This window comes from Psammomys obesus, unplaced genomic scaffold (assembly GCF_907164565.1).
Source record: "Psammomys obesus unplaced genomic scaffold, mPsaObe1.curated_primary_1811, whole genome shotgun sequence".
Taxonomy (NCBI): Eukaryota; Metazoa; Chordata; class Mammalia; order Rodentia; family Muridae; genus Psammomys; species Psammomys obesus.
In genome coordinates, this window is record NW_026596046.1 from 31,865,994 (window position 1) to 31,883,742 (window position 17,749).

Genomic DNA, 17,749 nt, shown 5'->3' on the forward strand with positions numbered 1-17,749 from the left:
TTGATGCTAAGAAATGCTATCTCAAAGACAGGAGTTTTTCTTTTTGCTGAGTGAAGGTCATTGCTTGCTTGCCTTTTTTTCTATCTGTCCTCATAGATAGGGTCACATTTTTCCACTCTCTGGAAAGGTACTAAGAGGCTTTAGCTTAACCTGAACCTAAAACTCAAAACTATAGGCTTTAGAAGACATACAGGTTACAAAGTTAGTCTAACCCTTTCAAAATAATGTCCCTTCACGTAGTGTTTTTCACTGTACTCCATTCAATACTGCCATAAATCCTGTTTAACACTTACATGGGATCTGTATAGCTTGTAAAGAATTGGTAAAACTTTACAGCACTAGGTTTATTTTTTTGTAGTCTGAGGTAACTTTCTTAGCCTAACTCTTCCTTGAGGTTGCACCTTATTTATTTATTTATTCATTTATTTATTTATTTATTTGTTTGTTTGTTTGTTTGTTTGTTTGTTTGTTTGTTTTCACTTCTTAGACCAGCCACAGCCCCTTGTTTATTACCTCTTCCTCTTCTGCCTCTACGACAGCAGTTCCTGTTCAGCTCAGTAGGATCTTCATGTCATTAGGCTACTCAGAAGTGTTTCTGATTTGCCCTGTCTGCATGACTCAGCATGTCAATTTCTTATTCTAAAACCCTGTTATCCCTTGCCTTTTCGGCATCAGGTCCTCGTACTTCCTCTTTTCACTGCTTGCTCTAGTTAGTCTTCTGTATAGATTGTTTTTTCCCAGTTTATCAGATGTTGGGATTCCTTTGGTCTAATCCTATGTCTTTCCTCTTGCCAGGCAATTTCATATGTTCCAATAAGCTTGCTGTGTATTCTCAGATAACTCAGAAATTCAGTTAAAAGAAGTCTCCTCGAGGCTTTTGCTTTAAGTTCTGGACTCATTTCTTTTTATTATTGTTGTTGTTGTTACATTCATTTATTTATTGGAGGGCACTCATGCATGCTCTTGCAAGTGTGTAGAGTTTAGGGAACTTTCAGGAATAGTTTCTCTCTTTCCACTATGTGGAACTCAGAATTCCAACTCAGGCCATTAGCCTTAGTGCTGAGCACTGTTATCTTCTGAACCTTCTCACCTGTCCTCCCCTCCCCTCCCCTTCCTTCCCTCCCCTTCTCTCCCCTTCCCTCCTCTCCTCTCCCTTCGTCTTCTCTTCTCTTTTCCCTCATTTTGTTTTTCCAGACAGGGTTTCTTTGTGCAGCCTTGCTGTCCTGAACTGGCTTTGTAGAGTAGGCTAGCCTCAAACTCAGAGATCCACCTGTCTTTGCCTCCCAGAGTGCTTGGATTACAGGCTTGTGCCATGCACAGCTGTTAGCTCCTTTTTTAAAACCTTCCATTGCTCCTACTAGGCCAAGTGTGACTGTGCCCAACTCTGCTCATTCTCTGTTGCATCCACACCCATCGCCCTTCTGCTAGCTTAGACATCCTCCTATCTTGGGCACATGCTTTACTCTTCAACAGTCCTCTCCTCCAAAGTAATTTTACTTCCTCTCCAGATCACCTTTTTTTTTTTTTTCATAAGAAACTCCTTTGACCATTATAATTAGTCAGAGACATCTTTTAGATACTGTTAAGTTTCCGACCTAGATTTACTCATTTTTTTAAAAATTTAATGTAATTTTTTTGTTCATCATCTGAAAGTTTTATATATGTAGCCAATGGGCAGCTCAAGCTTCATGTGGGTCCACTAGTAAGGGGAGGAGGGGCTGTCTCTGATGTTGACATTACCTGCTTTTTGATCACTTCTCCTTGACAGGACTGCCTTCCAGGCCACAGGGGAAGAGAACAAACTCAGTCCTTATGTGACTGGATGAGCTGGGGTGGGTGGGTAAGGGGCTCCCCTTTTCTGAAAAATAACGGATGGGGGAGGAAGGGTGGGACTGGGTGGAGAGATAGGAGGGGTCTACTACCAGGATATAAAGTGAATAAATCAATTAATTTTTTTAAAAAGAAAATTTCAAAATGTATTTCTAGAGGATGTCCCCCTGGGGGTGGGGGAGAATGAGACTTTTCCCAGCAGCCGTCAACTACCAGTAGTGTCTCAGATAGGAGTGGAGCCCATGAGCCCTCCTCCATCTGGGCTGGAATGCTGACTGTCTTGATCCTGTGCAGTCACCATGGACACTGTGAGCTTATGAGGACAGTGGCCTTGGCATATCCGGAAGCAGCCCTTCACAGCAGTCTTCCCCATCCTCTCACATCCTTTCACCCTGCTCTTGCATGATGGTCCCTGAGCATGATACACACATTCTATTTGGAGATGCACAATCCACAGACACTGTTCTCTGCATATTGACCATTGTCCTGCAAAAAGAAGCTTCTCTATAGGTATAAACCATAATATTTAAAAGACAGTTTTATCCATTTAGAACATTGTAAGGTTTATTATCTCCTCAAGTGGAGGTTCTTGGCCAGGTTTATAGTTCCAGATATGAGTTCTTTCCCGTGGAGCAGGCCTTAAATCCAGTGAGAAAGTGATTAGTTACCCCAGAACATTCATACCACTACTTTACCAATGGTTGTATCTCTGCCATGCTGGACATTGCAAGCTACTAATTCTTAATCCATCATAACTTTTAACAAAATGTTTACTCACATGTGAAACTACTTAAAGACTTTCCTTTGTCCAGAGCACCTACAGATCTCTTCTGCACTCACCAGTACATCCTCAGTCCCTAGCATAAGGCCAAGGACATAGCAAGAATCTAATATATATCTTGTGTAGGAATTGGCGATTGGATGGATTGAAATCATCAAAGTGTTAGACACAGGGTGAGCACAAATGCATAGTAACCTGATTTGTTAAGGAAAGTGGGAGCAGGTCTGGCTGAGAACTTTTGCTGTAAATTTCCTGAACAAAGGCAGTGATATAAAGGAAAGTATAATGGCCCAGAGTTACGTACTTTTGGGTTCAAGTTACAGATCTGCATGTTGCACATTAGGTGGATGAGCCAAGTATGGTTGTGTAAACTTTTAATCCCATCACTAGGGAGGCAGAGGCAGGTAGTGTCTGTGAGTTCCAGGACAGCCAAGAGATACATAGTAAGATGCTGTCTCAACAAGACGAACAACAGGAAAGCAAACAAACAAACCTATATGATGTTAGGCAGCCCCTGAATCCCTTTGAATTTTAGCTTAAGCAATACAAGTTTATGATCACTCTTGGTTCATAGGAGTTAGGAACTGACCCAGCTGGGCAGTTCTAGTTTAGATCTTACAGGAAGTTTTAGTCGGGGTTTTAGTTGGGACTGAGATCTACTATCTGGGTGTGAGGATTAGTAATGTATAAAAAGTGTGAAGCACTGTTTGGAGTGACAGGAAGTTAAGTACGGCATTGTTTCTCATCCATTCTAACTTGTGATAACTTTATTGTGGCAGACACTGCGATGCTCAGTATTTGTGTATATGTGTTGCTGTGCTATCACCTGCGTTCTGAAAAGACACTTCTGTTCTTGTGTGTCCTTCTTAACTCTGTACATTCTAGGAGGCCTTCAACTCTTTAGTGGTGCCTCAGACCACACAAGCACTGCAATGAGATGTTAGTATCCTTCTGTATTTTTAAAAGTACCATAGCATATAGCTTCTCATTACCATTTTATTTGATCATTGTTAATTAAGACCTTTACATTAGCCATAGATAGTAGCATTTAAGTTAGCAACCTTGGTTTTGGTTTTTCAACCTATAAAAAGTGCCTATTTCGTCTCCTAAAAACCCTTGAATAATGAATGTACAAACCTTGGGGCGTGTGAATACATACCTCATTTCTTTAGTGGGACTCTAATTACAGCTTTGGGATGGTTTGCAGCAGTTTATGCAAGAGATTTCACTTCGTTAGTTCAGCTGTCACCTTGACAGCCCTGAGGCTATCTGGGGTAGGCTTCACCAGGGGTTACTTCCATCAGATTGGCCTTTGGGCATGTCTGTGGGCGTTCCTTGACTGCTAATTGATGGAGGCAGGCCTAGTCCCCTGTACAGTACAGCTCTAGGCAAGGGATCCTGGACTGTTTAGCAAGCCAGCTGGGCTGGAGAGGTAGCTCAATAGTTAAGAGCATAGGCTGCTCTTTAAAGGGCCCACATTCAATTCCCAGAACCCACATGGCAGTTTACAACTGTTTATAACTCTAATCCCAGAGGATTCAGTGCCCTTTTCTGTCTTCCACAGGCACCAGGTACACATATGGTACACAGACACACACACACACACAAATGTTTTAAAAGCTAACACAGGAGGCAGAGGGAGGTATATATATATCTGAGTTCAAGATGAGCCTGGTCTACATAGTGAAACCCTGTCTCAAACAAACAAAGGCTAGACAGCAAGCCAGTAAGCAGCTGTCCTTCATGGTCCCTCCTGCTTCCCTGACTTCCCTTCTGTACTGTGACCTGGAAACATAGATGAAATAAACCCTTTCCTTTCCAAGTTGCTTATCATCATATTATTTATCACAACCACAGAAAGTAAACTCCAAGGTTCAGTGAAATCATAAAAAGTAAAACAGATGTGAAGGCATGCATGGTGCCGTGCTCATGCAGTAGGGAGGCTGAGGCAGGAGGATTGCCCCAAATTGGAAGCTAGCCTGGTCTACATAGTAAGTTTCAGACCAGCCTAGTCTACAGAAAATATATCCCACTTTCTCTACCCTAACCTCTTAAAAAAAAAAAAGATGTGTTTCATTGGTTTTCTTTTTTTTTCTTTTCCTTTTTTTCTTTTTCTTTTTTTTTACACTTTATTCACTTTGTATCCCCCAGTATCTCCCCTCCCAATTCCTTTCTCCCTTCCTCTTCTCCGTGCATGCCCCTCCCCAAGTCCACTGATAGGGGAGGTCTTCCTTTCCTTCCTTCTGATCCTAGTCTGTTAGGGCTCATCAGGACTGGCTGCATTGTCATCCTCTGTGGCCTGGTAAGGCTGCAGGGAGAGGTGATCAAAGAGCAGGCCAATCAGTTCATGTCAGAGACAGTCCCTATTTCCCCTACTAGGGAACCCACTTGGACACTGAACTGTTATGGGCTACATCTGTGCAGGGGTTCTAGGTTATCACCATGCATGGTCCTTGGTTGGAGTATCAGTCTCAGAAAAGACCTCTGTGCCCAAATTTTTTGGTTCTGTTGCTCTCCTTGTGGAGCTCCTGTCCCCTCTAGGTCTTTCTATCTCCCCCTTCTTTCATAATATTCCCTGCACTCTGCCCAAAGTTTAGCTATGAGTCTTAGCATCTGCTTTGATACCCTGTATGGTAGAGTGTTCCAGAGGCCAAGCAAGTGAAAGATAAGGATAGACAAGTATTTAAAACTCTGGTCCTGGAGTAATAGATAGAAAAATTATATTCTACAGTAATGGTGTTCTTTTCTTTTCTTGAACTCACTCCAAAAAAATCAAGGTATGCAGACTACCATAATGAAAAGTACACTAGATTGAGAGCTGGAGGTTTGAAATCTAACAGTCTCTGCAGTCAAGGAGCTCTAGTATCTCCCTCCTTCCAGTCAGAGAACCAAATTAGACCTCTGAGGTACATCTCTAAGAGCCTCTGATTTTGTGGAACCTGTTTTTCTCTGCTGACATACGTAAGAACACATAAATTGCAATGCATAATTTTGTCATTTGAAGGCCTTGTGAATCTAAGGAAACATGGAAAATACCATGTGCTCCTGGGTCCGGACTATTGATCAAATAATGTAAATGCAAACGGAAAATACTCAGCTGTGTATGAGTGGCTTCTCAGAGAATATTCGTTCAGAACTTCCAAGTGTGACTAGGAAAAAGTAAGCATCCAACAGATCTGAATGAGGTAGATCAGGACCACCAAGCAGTACTAGGATTCTCAAAATTGTGTCAGTATTACTTATATTAGTATTAGTATTCCATCAGAAAAGGTGAAACAGCAGTGGACGTCCAGTAACGTACATACTGTGAAGTCACCTTGACAGGCAGCCAAGGCATAATTAATTAATTTCCCTGGCCTAATGAACCTTGAACCAATAGAACTAGTGAAGACATTACTGATATTACTTAGTGAGGACTAATGATTATCCTGACAATACGTATGTATGTATGTATGTATGTATGTATGTATGTATACACATATAACATGCACTGCAGCCTATCTCAGACTCTCTCAGGTTCCTTATACTGATATGTGTACTTTGGATTGTAGGGATGGGAAATAGATATAAAGAGACGATTTTAATGTGTGTGATAGTTTTCTAAACTTTTATTGCTGTTCTATTTCTCTCCATTTCAATCTCTCCATTTCCTTATAAACAATGAGTTTAGTTAAAGCAGTAAATATAAAAGAGAACACAGATGTCTCCTAAGCCTTTAGGTAAAATAGGACTGTAAAGGAAGGTGCACTGAGGGCTGGAGAGATGGCTCAGTGGTTAAGAACACTGGCTGTTCTTCCAAAGCCTCCAGGTTCATTTCCCAGCATCCATAGGGCAGCTCACAACTACCTAGTAAAGTTCCAGGGGATCTGACACCCTCGCACAGACACATGGACAGCAAAACACCAATGTACACAAAATAAATAATTTTTTAAAAAAGGAAGCTGCACTGTTATGAAGAACAACAAAGAGAAGTAGTTCAGAGTGAAGAAATTACTTCTGTTTATTTAAATAACTAAACCCATTTTTCAGGATTAGAAAGTATATAGTCACTTTTCTCTTTGCTGTGCCAAAATGCCTGACAAAAAGCAGCTAGAAGAAAGAGTTAAAGAGGCCTTTAGTTTGAGAGGACACGTTCTGTCATGGTGGAGAAGGTAGCACGGTGGGAGTAGAAGGCTGCTGCTCACCTTGCATCTAGTCAGGAAGCAGAGTGAGGTTTCTCGTTAACAGTTGCAGGTGCTCTGGAGTTGTCACTGCCTCTGTCAGCAGCTTTAAACTTGTTCCCTTACTTTTCCTCACCGAACTTCACATTTTTAACATGTTTGTATTCTACTTTGTATTCTTTCTCACTGTAAAACTGAGAAAGACCAATGAGCATTAGTCGTACCGTAGCCTGAATGTTGTACTGTCTTGAAATTTCCTCTGCCAAAGAAATTAGTCTGTTACTTTGAAATTCAGCTTTACATGGGTTCTCAGGACAAAGGAAGAAGCAATCCTCTTCTTTGCCAGAAGATAACACAAATGCCCTTCAGCCCAGTTCCTGATTGAATCCTAGTTGCCCTGAGACCTCAGGACCAAGCCCACTACTGTTGCGTGTTTCTGTCTGCATTCTCAGGACTACCACAGGAGTCACCTGAGAAATGCTTTATACTTCTAGGAACTAATGACCATCTGCTGGGTGATTACCTCCTTCCAGTAGCATCTGTGGATCAAATCTTCTTTCAGACCCTTAGGAGACACAAATCATGCTGAACTCTCATAGCACTACTGAACATTATGTAATGGGATATAACAATGAGAACAAAAAGGAATCAAGAGGTACTTAACAAATGACTCTTCTTGGCTGAGACTAATGAACTCCATCACAGTAGCTTACACATCAGACCAGCAGAGAGAGTGCAGAAGGCAATGTCAGCATGATGAGTCCCACAAAAACACATTCCAGTGAAAGGAGCCAAACCCCAGAACTCTGTGCTGTGTGGTGATGTTTATAGGGAGTTCAAAACAGCAGCTTCACCCTGTGTGGTCATTGTCAACAAAAGATGTGATTCTTTGTAGGGGTGATGACCTAACGAGAGAATGAGAAGGACTTTTGGGGGTATTAATCTTGTTCTGTTTCTTGATCTATGTTGGTGGCACACAGTGTGCTCATTTTAAGAAAGTTAATAAAACCGTATACACTGTATCCGTAGACTTTTATATTTTAAGTAAGTTCTACGTAAGTTCACTTCAAAGGGGAATGCTGTTATTTTATCACTACAAAGGTTTGTGAGAGTCAGAAAAACTAAACAGAATGTTTAGTTAGCCTTGCAAGCCAAACTCTGCAACAGCATTTGAGGTACTACCAAGATGGCTCAGCTGGAGTGGAAGAAAGATCGAACTCCTGCTAGTTATTCTCTCTCTCTCTCTCTCTCTTTCTCTTTCTCTCTCTCTCACACACACACACACACACACTCGTGCGCACACACATACTCACAATTCTAAAGAACTAGTGATGGTCTATGATCTGTGAACTAAGCTGGAAGATAGAGGACTAAGGATAAGCCACAGTGATTCCCAGAAGTCAGACTCTTCATTCTAAAGGTGGTGTTCACAGAAATGTTTTCCTTTCTTCAAGAGGAAGAACTCAGATAGCATGTATGTGTATGCACCTCCCAGCTGATTTCTGCTGCCTAGCATGGAATTTAGAACTCCCAAAGGAAAGGAGAAGTGTGCTAATTACCCTGTCCCTGAGGGAATAGAAACATATTTTAAGACAAGGTGAAATTGCATTCCTTTGAAACCGTTCGATCTTTGTAAACTAAATCTCTGCCTGTTTAGCAAGGGCAAGTAGTGACACTGACTCGGGCTTTATAAGAACACAGGTAATTTTCGCTGCTGTCTACCAGCCCATCTGCGTCTTCTGGCCGTGGCATCTGGAGGATATTTCCTCATTCTACCCGCTTTCCAGGGCCAACAGCAGTAGCAGATGAAAGGGTATTAGGCTTTTTCCCTTCCTTGAACTTAGTGTAGAAAGGTCATATATGAAAGGCTTTGTTCCTGTTTATCCTTTTTTTTTTAATTGAAAAATCTGTTTCATTTTGAGTACATTGATTGGAATCAAAGAGTCAGAGTCAGAAGGGAACGTTATAAACAGAAGCCAGGGTTCGCTCAGCTTCAATACCAGCCTGAGCTATATCAAGGCAGCTGCAGCAGCAAGTTGTAACCCAAGCAGAATCAGAACCCACACCCATGGAGGAAGGTGGTCCTGGAAGCATTCTGGTCCTGGAATATGTACAGAGTGAAACAGGGTTGTTTAAGCTAGGAGAGTTGGGGGTGAAAGGGCAGCAGAGCCAAAGTCTTCAGACTATTTACATTTCCAGGCTCCATAGAAACAGTGGAGATTCATATGTAAAGGGCTCAAACTTGGGCATCTTTAAATTAAGACATTTTTCTCTGCAACTGGCAAATTTTTAACGAAATGTTTAGCTCCACTTTTTGATACCATATTATTTCTTAGAACCACCAAATATCCGCTAAGATTGTATGTTCTGATCCTGTATTATGTTCTCTCAGAACCTTTTTTTTTCTTTAAAGTAGAAACGATTGTTAAAATGAATTTAAAAAATTCAAGGTCATGGGATGAATTTTGCCTGTGATTTGATAAATTTCTAAGAAAAAAGACTAACATAGGGAAGCACTGAGGGTCCTGTACCATTCATTTGTTCCTCAGAGTAGTCACAATGAAACTTATAAACAAATAAATCAGTATGCTTTCAGCCAGATAGTTAAAAGATACAGAGATTTTCCAAAGGGAATTTTCAAAATTTGCAGCTTCAAAGGTTCTAGCTCAATGGTTGTCAACCTTCCTGACGCTGTGGCCCTTTAATACAGTTCCTCATGTTGTGGTGACCCCCCTCCCCTCCAGTCAAAAAATTATTTCATCGCTACTGCGTAACTGTAATCTTTCTACTGTTGGGAATCGTAATGTACATACCTGTTATGCAAGATATCTGCCATGTGGCCCCTTGAGAACCACTGCTCTATCTGGTTTAAGACATACCCCTAAAATCTAGCTGCTTCTGTGGCTGGGCATGCAGCAGCTGACTGGGCAGGTAAGGGTGCTCACAGGCCAATTTCACAGTCACCTTTGCAGCTGGCACACTGGAAATGGGCGGAAGGACTGTTAGTGATCATTTAATATCAGTACTTTTGATAATGGTTCTGACCTTTGATTATTTATGGTACTTTGTATTTTCCTTGTGGTTTGATGGAGGGAAATAAGAGAGTAACTGCTCTCTCCTTCGCTGTGATAGTGAAGAACTAGTTAGAACAGTACAAATGCAAGAGACCCAGGAGCTGAGGGATGAGCAGTGCAGTGGACTCCTGCTACACACAAAGCTTCCTTTTCTCCCTCAGCGTGTGTTGTACTTTCTCACCCTGTTGATAGGAACTTCTTTATGTGAATTGCATTAGCCAAAGGATTGTGAACAGAAGTGACATTTTATACTATTTTTGACATAGGTTTTAACAGATTTTTATAATCTTTTTTTCTGTCTACTCCAAAACTTTTTTTTAAATTTTTTTCTTCACAGTTTATTCATTATATATCCTGATTGAAACCCCTCCCCCAATATCCCCCAGGCCCACCCTCTCGCCCTCGCCCTCGCCCTCATCCCCTTCCCCTCATCCTCTTCCCCTAGACCACTCGCTCTGTGGTCTGGCAAGGCTGCACCCCCCAGGGGGAGGTGATCAAAGAGCCTGCCACTAAGTTCATGTCAGAGACAGCCCCTGTTCCCCTTACTAGGGGACCCACCTGGAAACTGAGCAGCCAATGGGCTTCCTTTGAACAGGGGTTCTAGGTCCTCTCCATACATGGTCCTTGGTTGGAATATTGGTCCCTGCAGGTCTCCCTGGATCCAGGTACTTTGGCTCTGTTGTTCTCCTTGTGGAGTTCCTGTCCCCTCTAGGTCTTTCTATCGCCATCTTCTTCCATAAGGTTTCCAGCACTCTGCCCAAAGTTTGGCTATGAGTTTCAGTATCTCCTTCAGGGCCCTGGGTAGAGTCAGAGGCCCTCTGTGGAAGGCTCTTGACCTGTCCTTGTCTTCTTCTACTTCCAATGTGTATCCTGTTTGCCCTTCTGAATGAGGATTAGGCATCTTCCCTAGGGTCCTCCTTGTTGTTTAGCTTCTTTAAGACTATAGATTTGAGTGGATATTAGCCATATAATATAGGATAAACATACTAAAATCCAAAACTTTTTAAAGAGATTTTTTTCCTCTCACTTCCAGAGCAGTTTAAAAAAACAGATTCATTGTAAACTAGTAATTATTTTTATATTTATTTTGTATGTATGTATGTGTGTGTGTTACTATGGATACACATGTGCCATGGCGCATATGTGGAGGTCAGAGGGCAACTTGTGGGGAATTAGCTTCTTCATTCCATCATGTAGTTTCTGGCTTGGACTGAAATCATGTTGATTAACAACAAGCACCTTTACGGGCCAGCCTACAAACTAGTGATTCTTAATTAGGATTGATGTGCTGTCCTTTCTCTAGCCCCTTGATGACATTTAGCAGTGGCTGGAGAAACGTAGGTTTGACACAGTGAGGCTAGCAGTACATCTGGCATCTAATGGGTGGAAGCCAGTTGCTCTGGTTATACCTTACACTGAGCTGAGATTACAGCTCAGTGGAGCTCAGTAGAGCACATAGAGACCCTAAGCTCCATCCCCAGCACCAACGATAAGGAAAATTCTACATCCTTCCAATTCTTTTTTTTTTTTTCAATTTTATTTTTTATTATTAGTTACATTTTATTAACTCTGTATCCCAGCTGAATCCCGCTCCCTCATTCCCTCCCAAACCCTCCCTCCCTCCCTCATCTCCTCCCTGCCCCTTTCTAAGTGCACTCATTGGGGAGGACCTCCTCCCCTTTCATCTGACCCTGTTTTATCAGGTATCTTCAGAACTGGCTGCAAAGTCCAATTCTTAAAACTAAAAATTACCTAGCTAACATGTTGTTAATGCTGAGACTTGTTTTTAAAGTATGCGTGAGTATAACACCATGATATAAGATTTAAAGACGTTTCAAGAAACCAGTGAGAAGGATCAGCGATGAAGAGTGCTGCTGCTCCTCCAGAGAACTTGACTTCCGTTCCTAACACCCCCACAGTAGGTGGCTCACTGCCTGTAACTCCAGCTCCAGAGGAGCCTGTGGCCTCTGGCCCTGGGCACCTGCACATGGATGGCACATGTACGCACACACACATAAATAAAAATAAAAGCCCAGTGGTGATTCAGATAGTGTAGAACATCCAGATCTGCTGCAATTGCAATGTTCCAGCTAAATAAAAACCACACAGAGGGCGTAAGAAATGCTGTGGTTACACAGTGAACTCACATATCAAGAGGTGTGCAGTCAAAGATGAAGGATAGTCTTTTTTTTTAATTGTTTATTATTATTAGTTACATTTTATTAACTCTGTATCCCAGCTGTATCCTGCTCCCTTATTCCCTCCCAGAAGGATAGTCTTTTATGCTTTTCTAAAAATAGCAGTAAAGACAGAAAAAAACCAACCAACCAAACAAACAAAAAACAAGAGCCAAGCATGATGGAGCACACCTTTAGTCCCAGCACTCTAAAGGCAGAGGCAGGTGGATCTCTGTGAGTTCCAGGACAGCCAGGGTAGTTATACAGAAAAACTTTGTCATGAAAAACAAAAACTAAGATCCAGATTTAATATAATTTAGGACTGCAGAACCTGCTAAGATCCCAGGAGTATGGCTGTTTGGTTGTTGGTTTTAGTTATATTTACATCCAGACCAAGCAGGAACGGCTGTGGTTGCATGTTCGTGGAGAAAGCAGAATGGCTTGGCTGGGGCTGCTTACCCTACCCACTTGTCTTATCTACACCATGTGCTTCACCTGAGTGTTTTGAGGCTTTACCTTTTCAGTTTGGGTTATTAATTTTTGTGTGTTCTTGCAATATAACAAGGGATTATTACCACCTTTTTACATAGAATTCCCCCAGCTTAATCCTTGCAAGTAATAGGTTTCTTATATATCCATCTTTTCAGAGCCACACAGAATGACAAAGGCCAGAGACTCGCATGGTTCCAAACCTAAATACCCATAATTCTAACTATAAACTCTAGATTAAGGTTAAGGACAGAATTTTCAGGCTGAGTTGGTGAAGTGCTTGTTTAGCATGCAGAGCCCTGTCTTCAGTCTTGAGCACCACATAAGCTACTTGTGCAGGTGTAAGCCTTTAATCCCAGAACTTGGAAAAGTAGAAGGAGTTGAAGCAGAAGGAGTTGAAGTTCCAGGTCAAAACCAGCAAACTGGCTCAGTAGGTTAAGGCTTTTGCTTCCAACCTTAGCCACCTGAATTTGAGTCTTAGAACCCACATGATGGAAGTAAAGAACGCCTGAAAGTTGTCCTTTGAGCTTCTCACGCACACTCCGGGCATGTTCACACACACATACATATACATACCCACGCAAAGTACACGGTTTTTTAAAGCACCCAAATGATTAAGCCACAAAGTAATAGAGATTGCAGGTAAACGTTCTAAAATAAAAGGGGGGGGGGCTGATGAGGTGAAGGGAAGTTGTTATTCTTGCTGAAGACACAGATTCAATTCCCAGCATCCACATTTTCTTAAAATATAAAGTAGAGCAATTAGAATGCCCTGGGCTCGCTTTGTAGACCAGGCTGGCCTTGAACTCCCACAGATCCACCTGCCTTTGCCTCCCGAATGTTGGGATTAAAGACATGTGCCACCACGTGCTGGCTGTGGTCAGTGATTTTAATACTTTATGACTTTTATTTTATGATGAAGCTATAAAAAATACTTTTTGATCATTTTGTACTCATTTATTTATAGAATATCAGCATTTTGCACTTGGATATAGTCAGTGGTTCTATTTTAATGTTGACCTTATGGTAGTAATTAAGTCTATGATCTCAAAAGAAATTGTTAATGCTATTTTGCTTAAGACAGTGCCTTTTTATTTTGTTCAGCATTGTGGAAAATTTGAAAAGCTAAAAAGAATATTAAAAATAGATAATTAGCCAGGCATTGTGGCACATGTCTTTAGTCCCAGCATTTGAGAGCTAGAAACAGGTGAATCTCTGTGAGTTCCGGGCCAGCCTGTTGTATATAGCAAGTTACAGACAAGGGAGAACTACACAGTAAGACCCTGTCTCAAAAATAGAAATATAATTAACATTTCTTTCCATTTACATTACTCAGATGAGCATTTATTGAAGACCCAGTGTACACTTGTTTCTAGTTCTTGCTGTCTTCTTTAGGAAGCACTACTTAAGAATTTTTCCCCTTAAACAAGTATTATATTGTATATCTGATGTGATTTTATGAGCTTTATCAAGTTTATGTGTGACTTGTTTTTGAGCTATTGTACACCCTTTACATTAATTTAGTAATTCCCTTCAAAGAGAAGAAACTAGTGCCTCATACATATAAACAGACAGTTACCAGACTCATGGAGCTAAAAAGGCATCTACAGGTCACCTGGTCCCAGGCCCTTTCCCTTTCCTAGGCTGGCGTATAGATAAATATTCCTGTGAATCTAAAGAATACTTATTTTAGAGCCTTTAAATATTTAATAATAATTAAAATATTTAATTATTTTATTTATAAATAATTATTATAAATAATTATTTATAAATATATATTTATAATTTATAAATTTATAATAATTATTTATAAATATTTATTTATAATTATAAATATTTATTTATAATTATTTATAAATAATTACTTATAAATTATTTATTATTTATAAATAATTAAAATATTTAATAATAATTAAATGATTAAATATTTAATAATAATTAAAACATTATTTTAATATTTAAAATATTAAATATTTTATTTATAATAAATAATATTTATTTTAGGTGGTAGTTACACCTGCTGTCACGCCTCATACATCTTACTGTGTACAAATTTGTACTGTCTTCTTCAGATGGGGCCTTCAATCCCATGCAAACACTATTTGTAGGAACTCACCTGAAGTCTTCTCTTGTTTCTCCTCTTGTTCTTGACAATGGGTATTGCTTTTTAAGACTTTCCTTGAATTTTTTGGTAATCACAAATGATTTAAGAGAGAAAAACTCTGCCCATAACATATTGCATTGTTACAGAGATAATATTAATTTGATATTGAAACAGAGAATGTGGACAAAAAGAGAATGACATTCTAATAATAGTCAAGCAACCAATTTTAAAATTGTTTAAAAAACAAACAAACAAACAAAACCGTTCCATTTGCTTGAAAATCTGAGTGTTGTTGGAATGACCAGAAAGCGCAGTGCTGTTCATAGTTGGTTGGTTTCTTCTTCAGGTTGCTGCTGTTGATCTTCTGGTTCCTGGAGTTGGGGAGCTCTTTGGAGGTAGCCTCAGGGAAGAACGGTACCACATCCTAGAGCAGCGACTAGCAAGGTATTGGTCAGACCTGGAAAAAAGTATATTTAAGTAACTGGGATGAGGTCCTCAACGGCAGTCCGTGCACAGTAACAAAAACAAAGCACCTGGGCACCTCACGTCTGTCTGGCCTGGTGCTCTTTCTCCGTGTGATCCTGAGGAAGCTGTTCTAACATCTGCTCATGACTGGCTCTCTTGGCAGATGTAGTAGTTCATACTTATAATCTCAGCCAGAGGCCAAGGCAAGAGAAAGAATTTCACAGGTTGCAATGAACTACACAGAATGAGACCCTCTCAAAAAACAAACAAACAAACAAAACAAAAACATGATGGCATATGCCTGTAGGCCCAGCACTCAGAGGCAGATGCAGGAGGATCATTTTTTAAGTTTCAAGGTCATCCTTGTCATCTTGGCCTCCATAGTGTGTTTCAGGTCAAATGCAATTATATAAAATTTAAGACCCTGTCTTAAATTTTTTTTTTTTTTAAAAAAAAAAAAAAAGCAATAAAAGCAAGAGCTATTCCCAACCTTTTCAAAAGTTCTCCTTCATTTTTATCTTCCTTGTGTCCTTTTTATGTACTCTTTTTTATGAATGTCATGATCCCACTGGCTCATAAAGACAGACTGAACTAAGAAAAGAATAAAGATAGAAAAAATGCTAAGCCAGCATTTATACATAGATTGTCTTTCCTTGAGTTCTCTACTGTCCTCAAGTCTTGATTTGGCTGTTTAAATAGCATTGTTTTAATTTACCTTTTGAGATATGGAAAATTAATCCATAATACTTAAAGATATTTTAGAGATAAAAAAGTAAGGAGTAACTATCACTCCTGTGTATTCATGCTCTGCCAGAGGAACCACAATGACTTCCTAAGCTGACCATGGTTATAAACCTGTTTTTTATGATTTCCAGTTTTGTTGCACCAGGCATTTAAAAAAAAAAATTTTCTTATGTCTGTGTTAATCCTCTCTAATAATAGTGGGTTTTGTGACACTTGGGGGAAATTTTTTTTTTTAAATATCGTATTAAATTTGCCATTTTTAAGGCCAGCTTTTCGTAATGAAGACATGCTTTGAAGGTTTATGCTTTTCTCTGATGCAGTAAATTTCTTGAAAAGAGATCCCTGTAAATCTCTTGAGTAACTTGGTGTTGCAGTTCCAGCCTCCTTAGCTGCTCCACTGGATTAGGCTCCAAGAAAGAAGTTAAGGGTGTTAGTGTGGTGTAAGGTTCCCTCCGTCGACTGCCACCTCCTTGCAGCCACTCACTGTTAGTCCTGGAAAACTGTGGAACTGAAGTGTAGGTCAGAATCTTTAGATGCAAGAACTTAAACTTTTCCTCAAAATTTTTTAAGCACAGTAAAAATCACGTATGGAAAAAGGCATCCTCTGTTGAAAGATTAATTGGTTCATTTTCTTTAGTTGCTTCCTTCTTCCCGGAAACCTTCCCTTCATAATTTTAAGTGCTTACCTAATATCTGACAATATTTAGAATTTTTCCTTCCTAATGAAGTAGATGTGTGTTCCTCTGTCTCATGCATCTGTCTGTGGTTATAGCTCATGTTTTCTGTAATTTTCTTGAGAAGATTAGAACTCTGATGGTCCTTCTCATTTCAGAAATAGTACTAAATACCTTTTTAAAGAGCTGAGGTTAATTTTAGTGACCACCAAGAGCTTAAAATGCCACTCACATTTCTCTAGACAAGACCTAAATTTCAGTAGTATTATGAACGCAACCTCAGAATTGCACGGCTGTTGTAAGTGTTGTGGAATGAGAGCTGTGCCCAAGTGTGCGTGGTCAGTGTGTGCCTCCAGGTACCTTGACTGGAAGTGACTCTGCTTTTCATCTTTCACAGGCAGCCAGCTCATTCCAGATCAGTCTCCTCATGTCCTATTTTTATTCCATAACATTCATTGCCTACACCTCTTACTTCATAGTACCGCATTGCTTATTGTTAATATTGATTGCCTTATTATTAATAGAAAGCCTCTTCTCTAATAGAAAACTTCACTTCCTCAGTTCTGTTGCATAGGATTAGAAGGTGTAGGATTAGAAGGTGTTGTGTGTGCAGCCTTACAACTTTTTGTGATTGAGTAATAAATGTTTTATTGCTATTGTCACCATTTTTTCCTTATTTTCTTTTTACAGATTGGGACTTGTGAAAGCCTACCAGTGGTAAGGATGTGGCCCTATTCTGAGTCCTGTCCTGAGCTCTGACTTGTACTTACATGCCCCTGGGAGCAAATGCTAAGAACTGAACATAAGACTTAGAAAATTGTTTATTCCCTTCAGGTCTGTGAAAGACAGTAAAACTAACGATTACCATTTAGTTACTCTTTCTTATGTATCAGAAATAGTGTTCAAATTTTTATGCTTCTTATTTCATGTAATCATCACAACCCGTAGAGAAATAGAGACTCACACTCCCCTAGACATGAGGCCTAGACGTGTGAACTAACTTAGTCAAGATCATAGTTAGAATGGAGCTGAGAACTCCATAAGCCCAGATCTCTCTTTGTGCTTTTGTTGAAACACGGTCTTGGTATATAGGCCAGACAGACGCCTTTGCTCTTATCCATTATGCTTCAGTTTCCCTGTTTGACATTGGGAGCTTTAATTAAGTGATGCTTTAGCTACCCAAGAGCTGCAGAACCCCACACTGCTTAAGAACAACCGCCTGTCCACAGTCACACTCACTTCCACAAAGTT

At 40.1% G+C, this 17,749-nt stretch overlaps 1 protein-coding gene across 2 annotated transcripts in view; it reads left to right on the forward strand.

Moving 5' to 3' along the window:
- The window catches only part of Nars2 (asparaginyl-tRNA synthetase 2, mitochondrial), a 100,973-nt gene that overhangs the window by 73,726 nt on the left and 9,498 nt on the right, over window positions 1-17,749 (forward strand). For both annotated transcript variants that reach the window (XR_008721930.1, XM_055623121.1), the window contains exons 12-13: window positions 14,962-15,059; window positions 17,189-17,215. Coding sequence is in view for 1 of the 2 variants with exons in the window: in XM_055623121.1 (XP_055479096.1) it covers window positions 14,962-15,059; window positions 17,189-17,215 (125 nt within the window). In the remaining variant the exon portion in view is untranslated. The remainder of the gene's footprint in view (window positions 1-14,961; window positions 15,060-17,188; window positions 17,216-17,749) is intronic.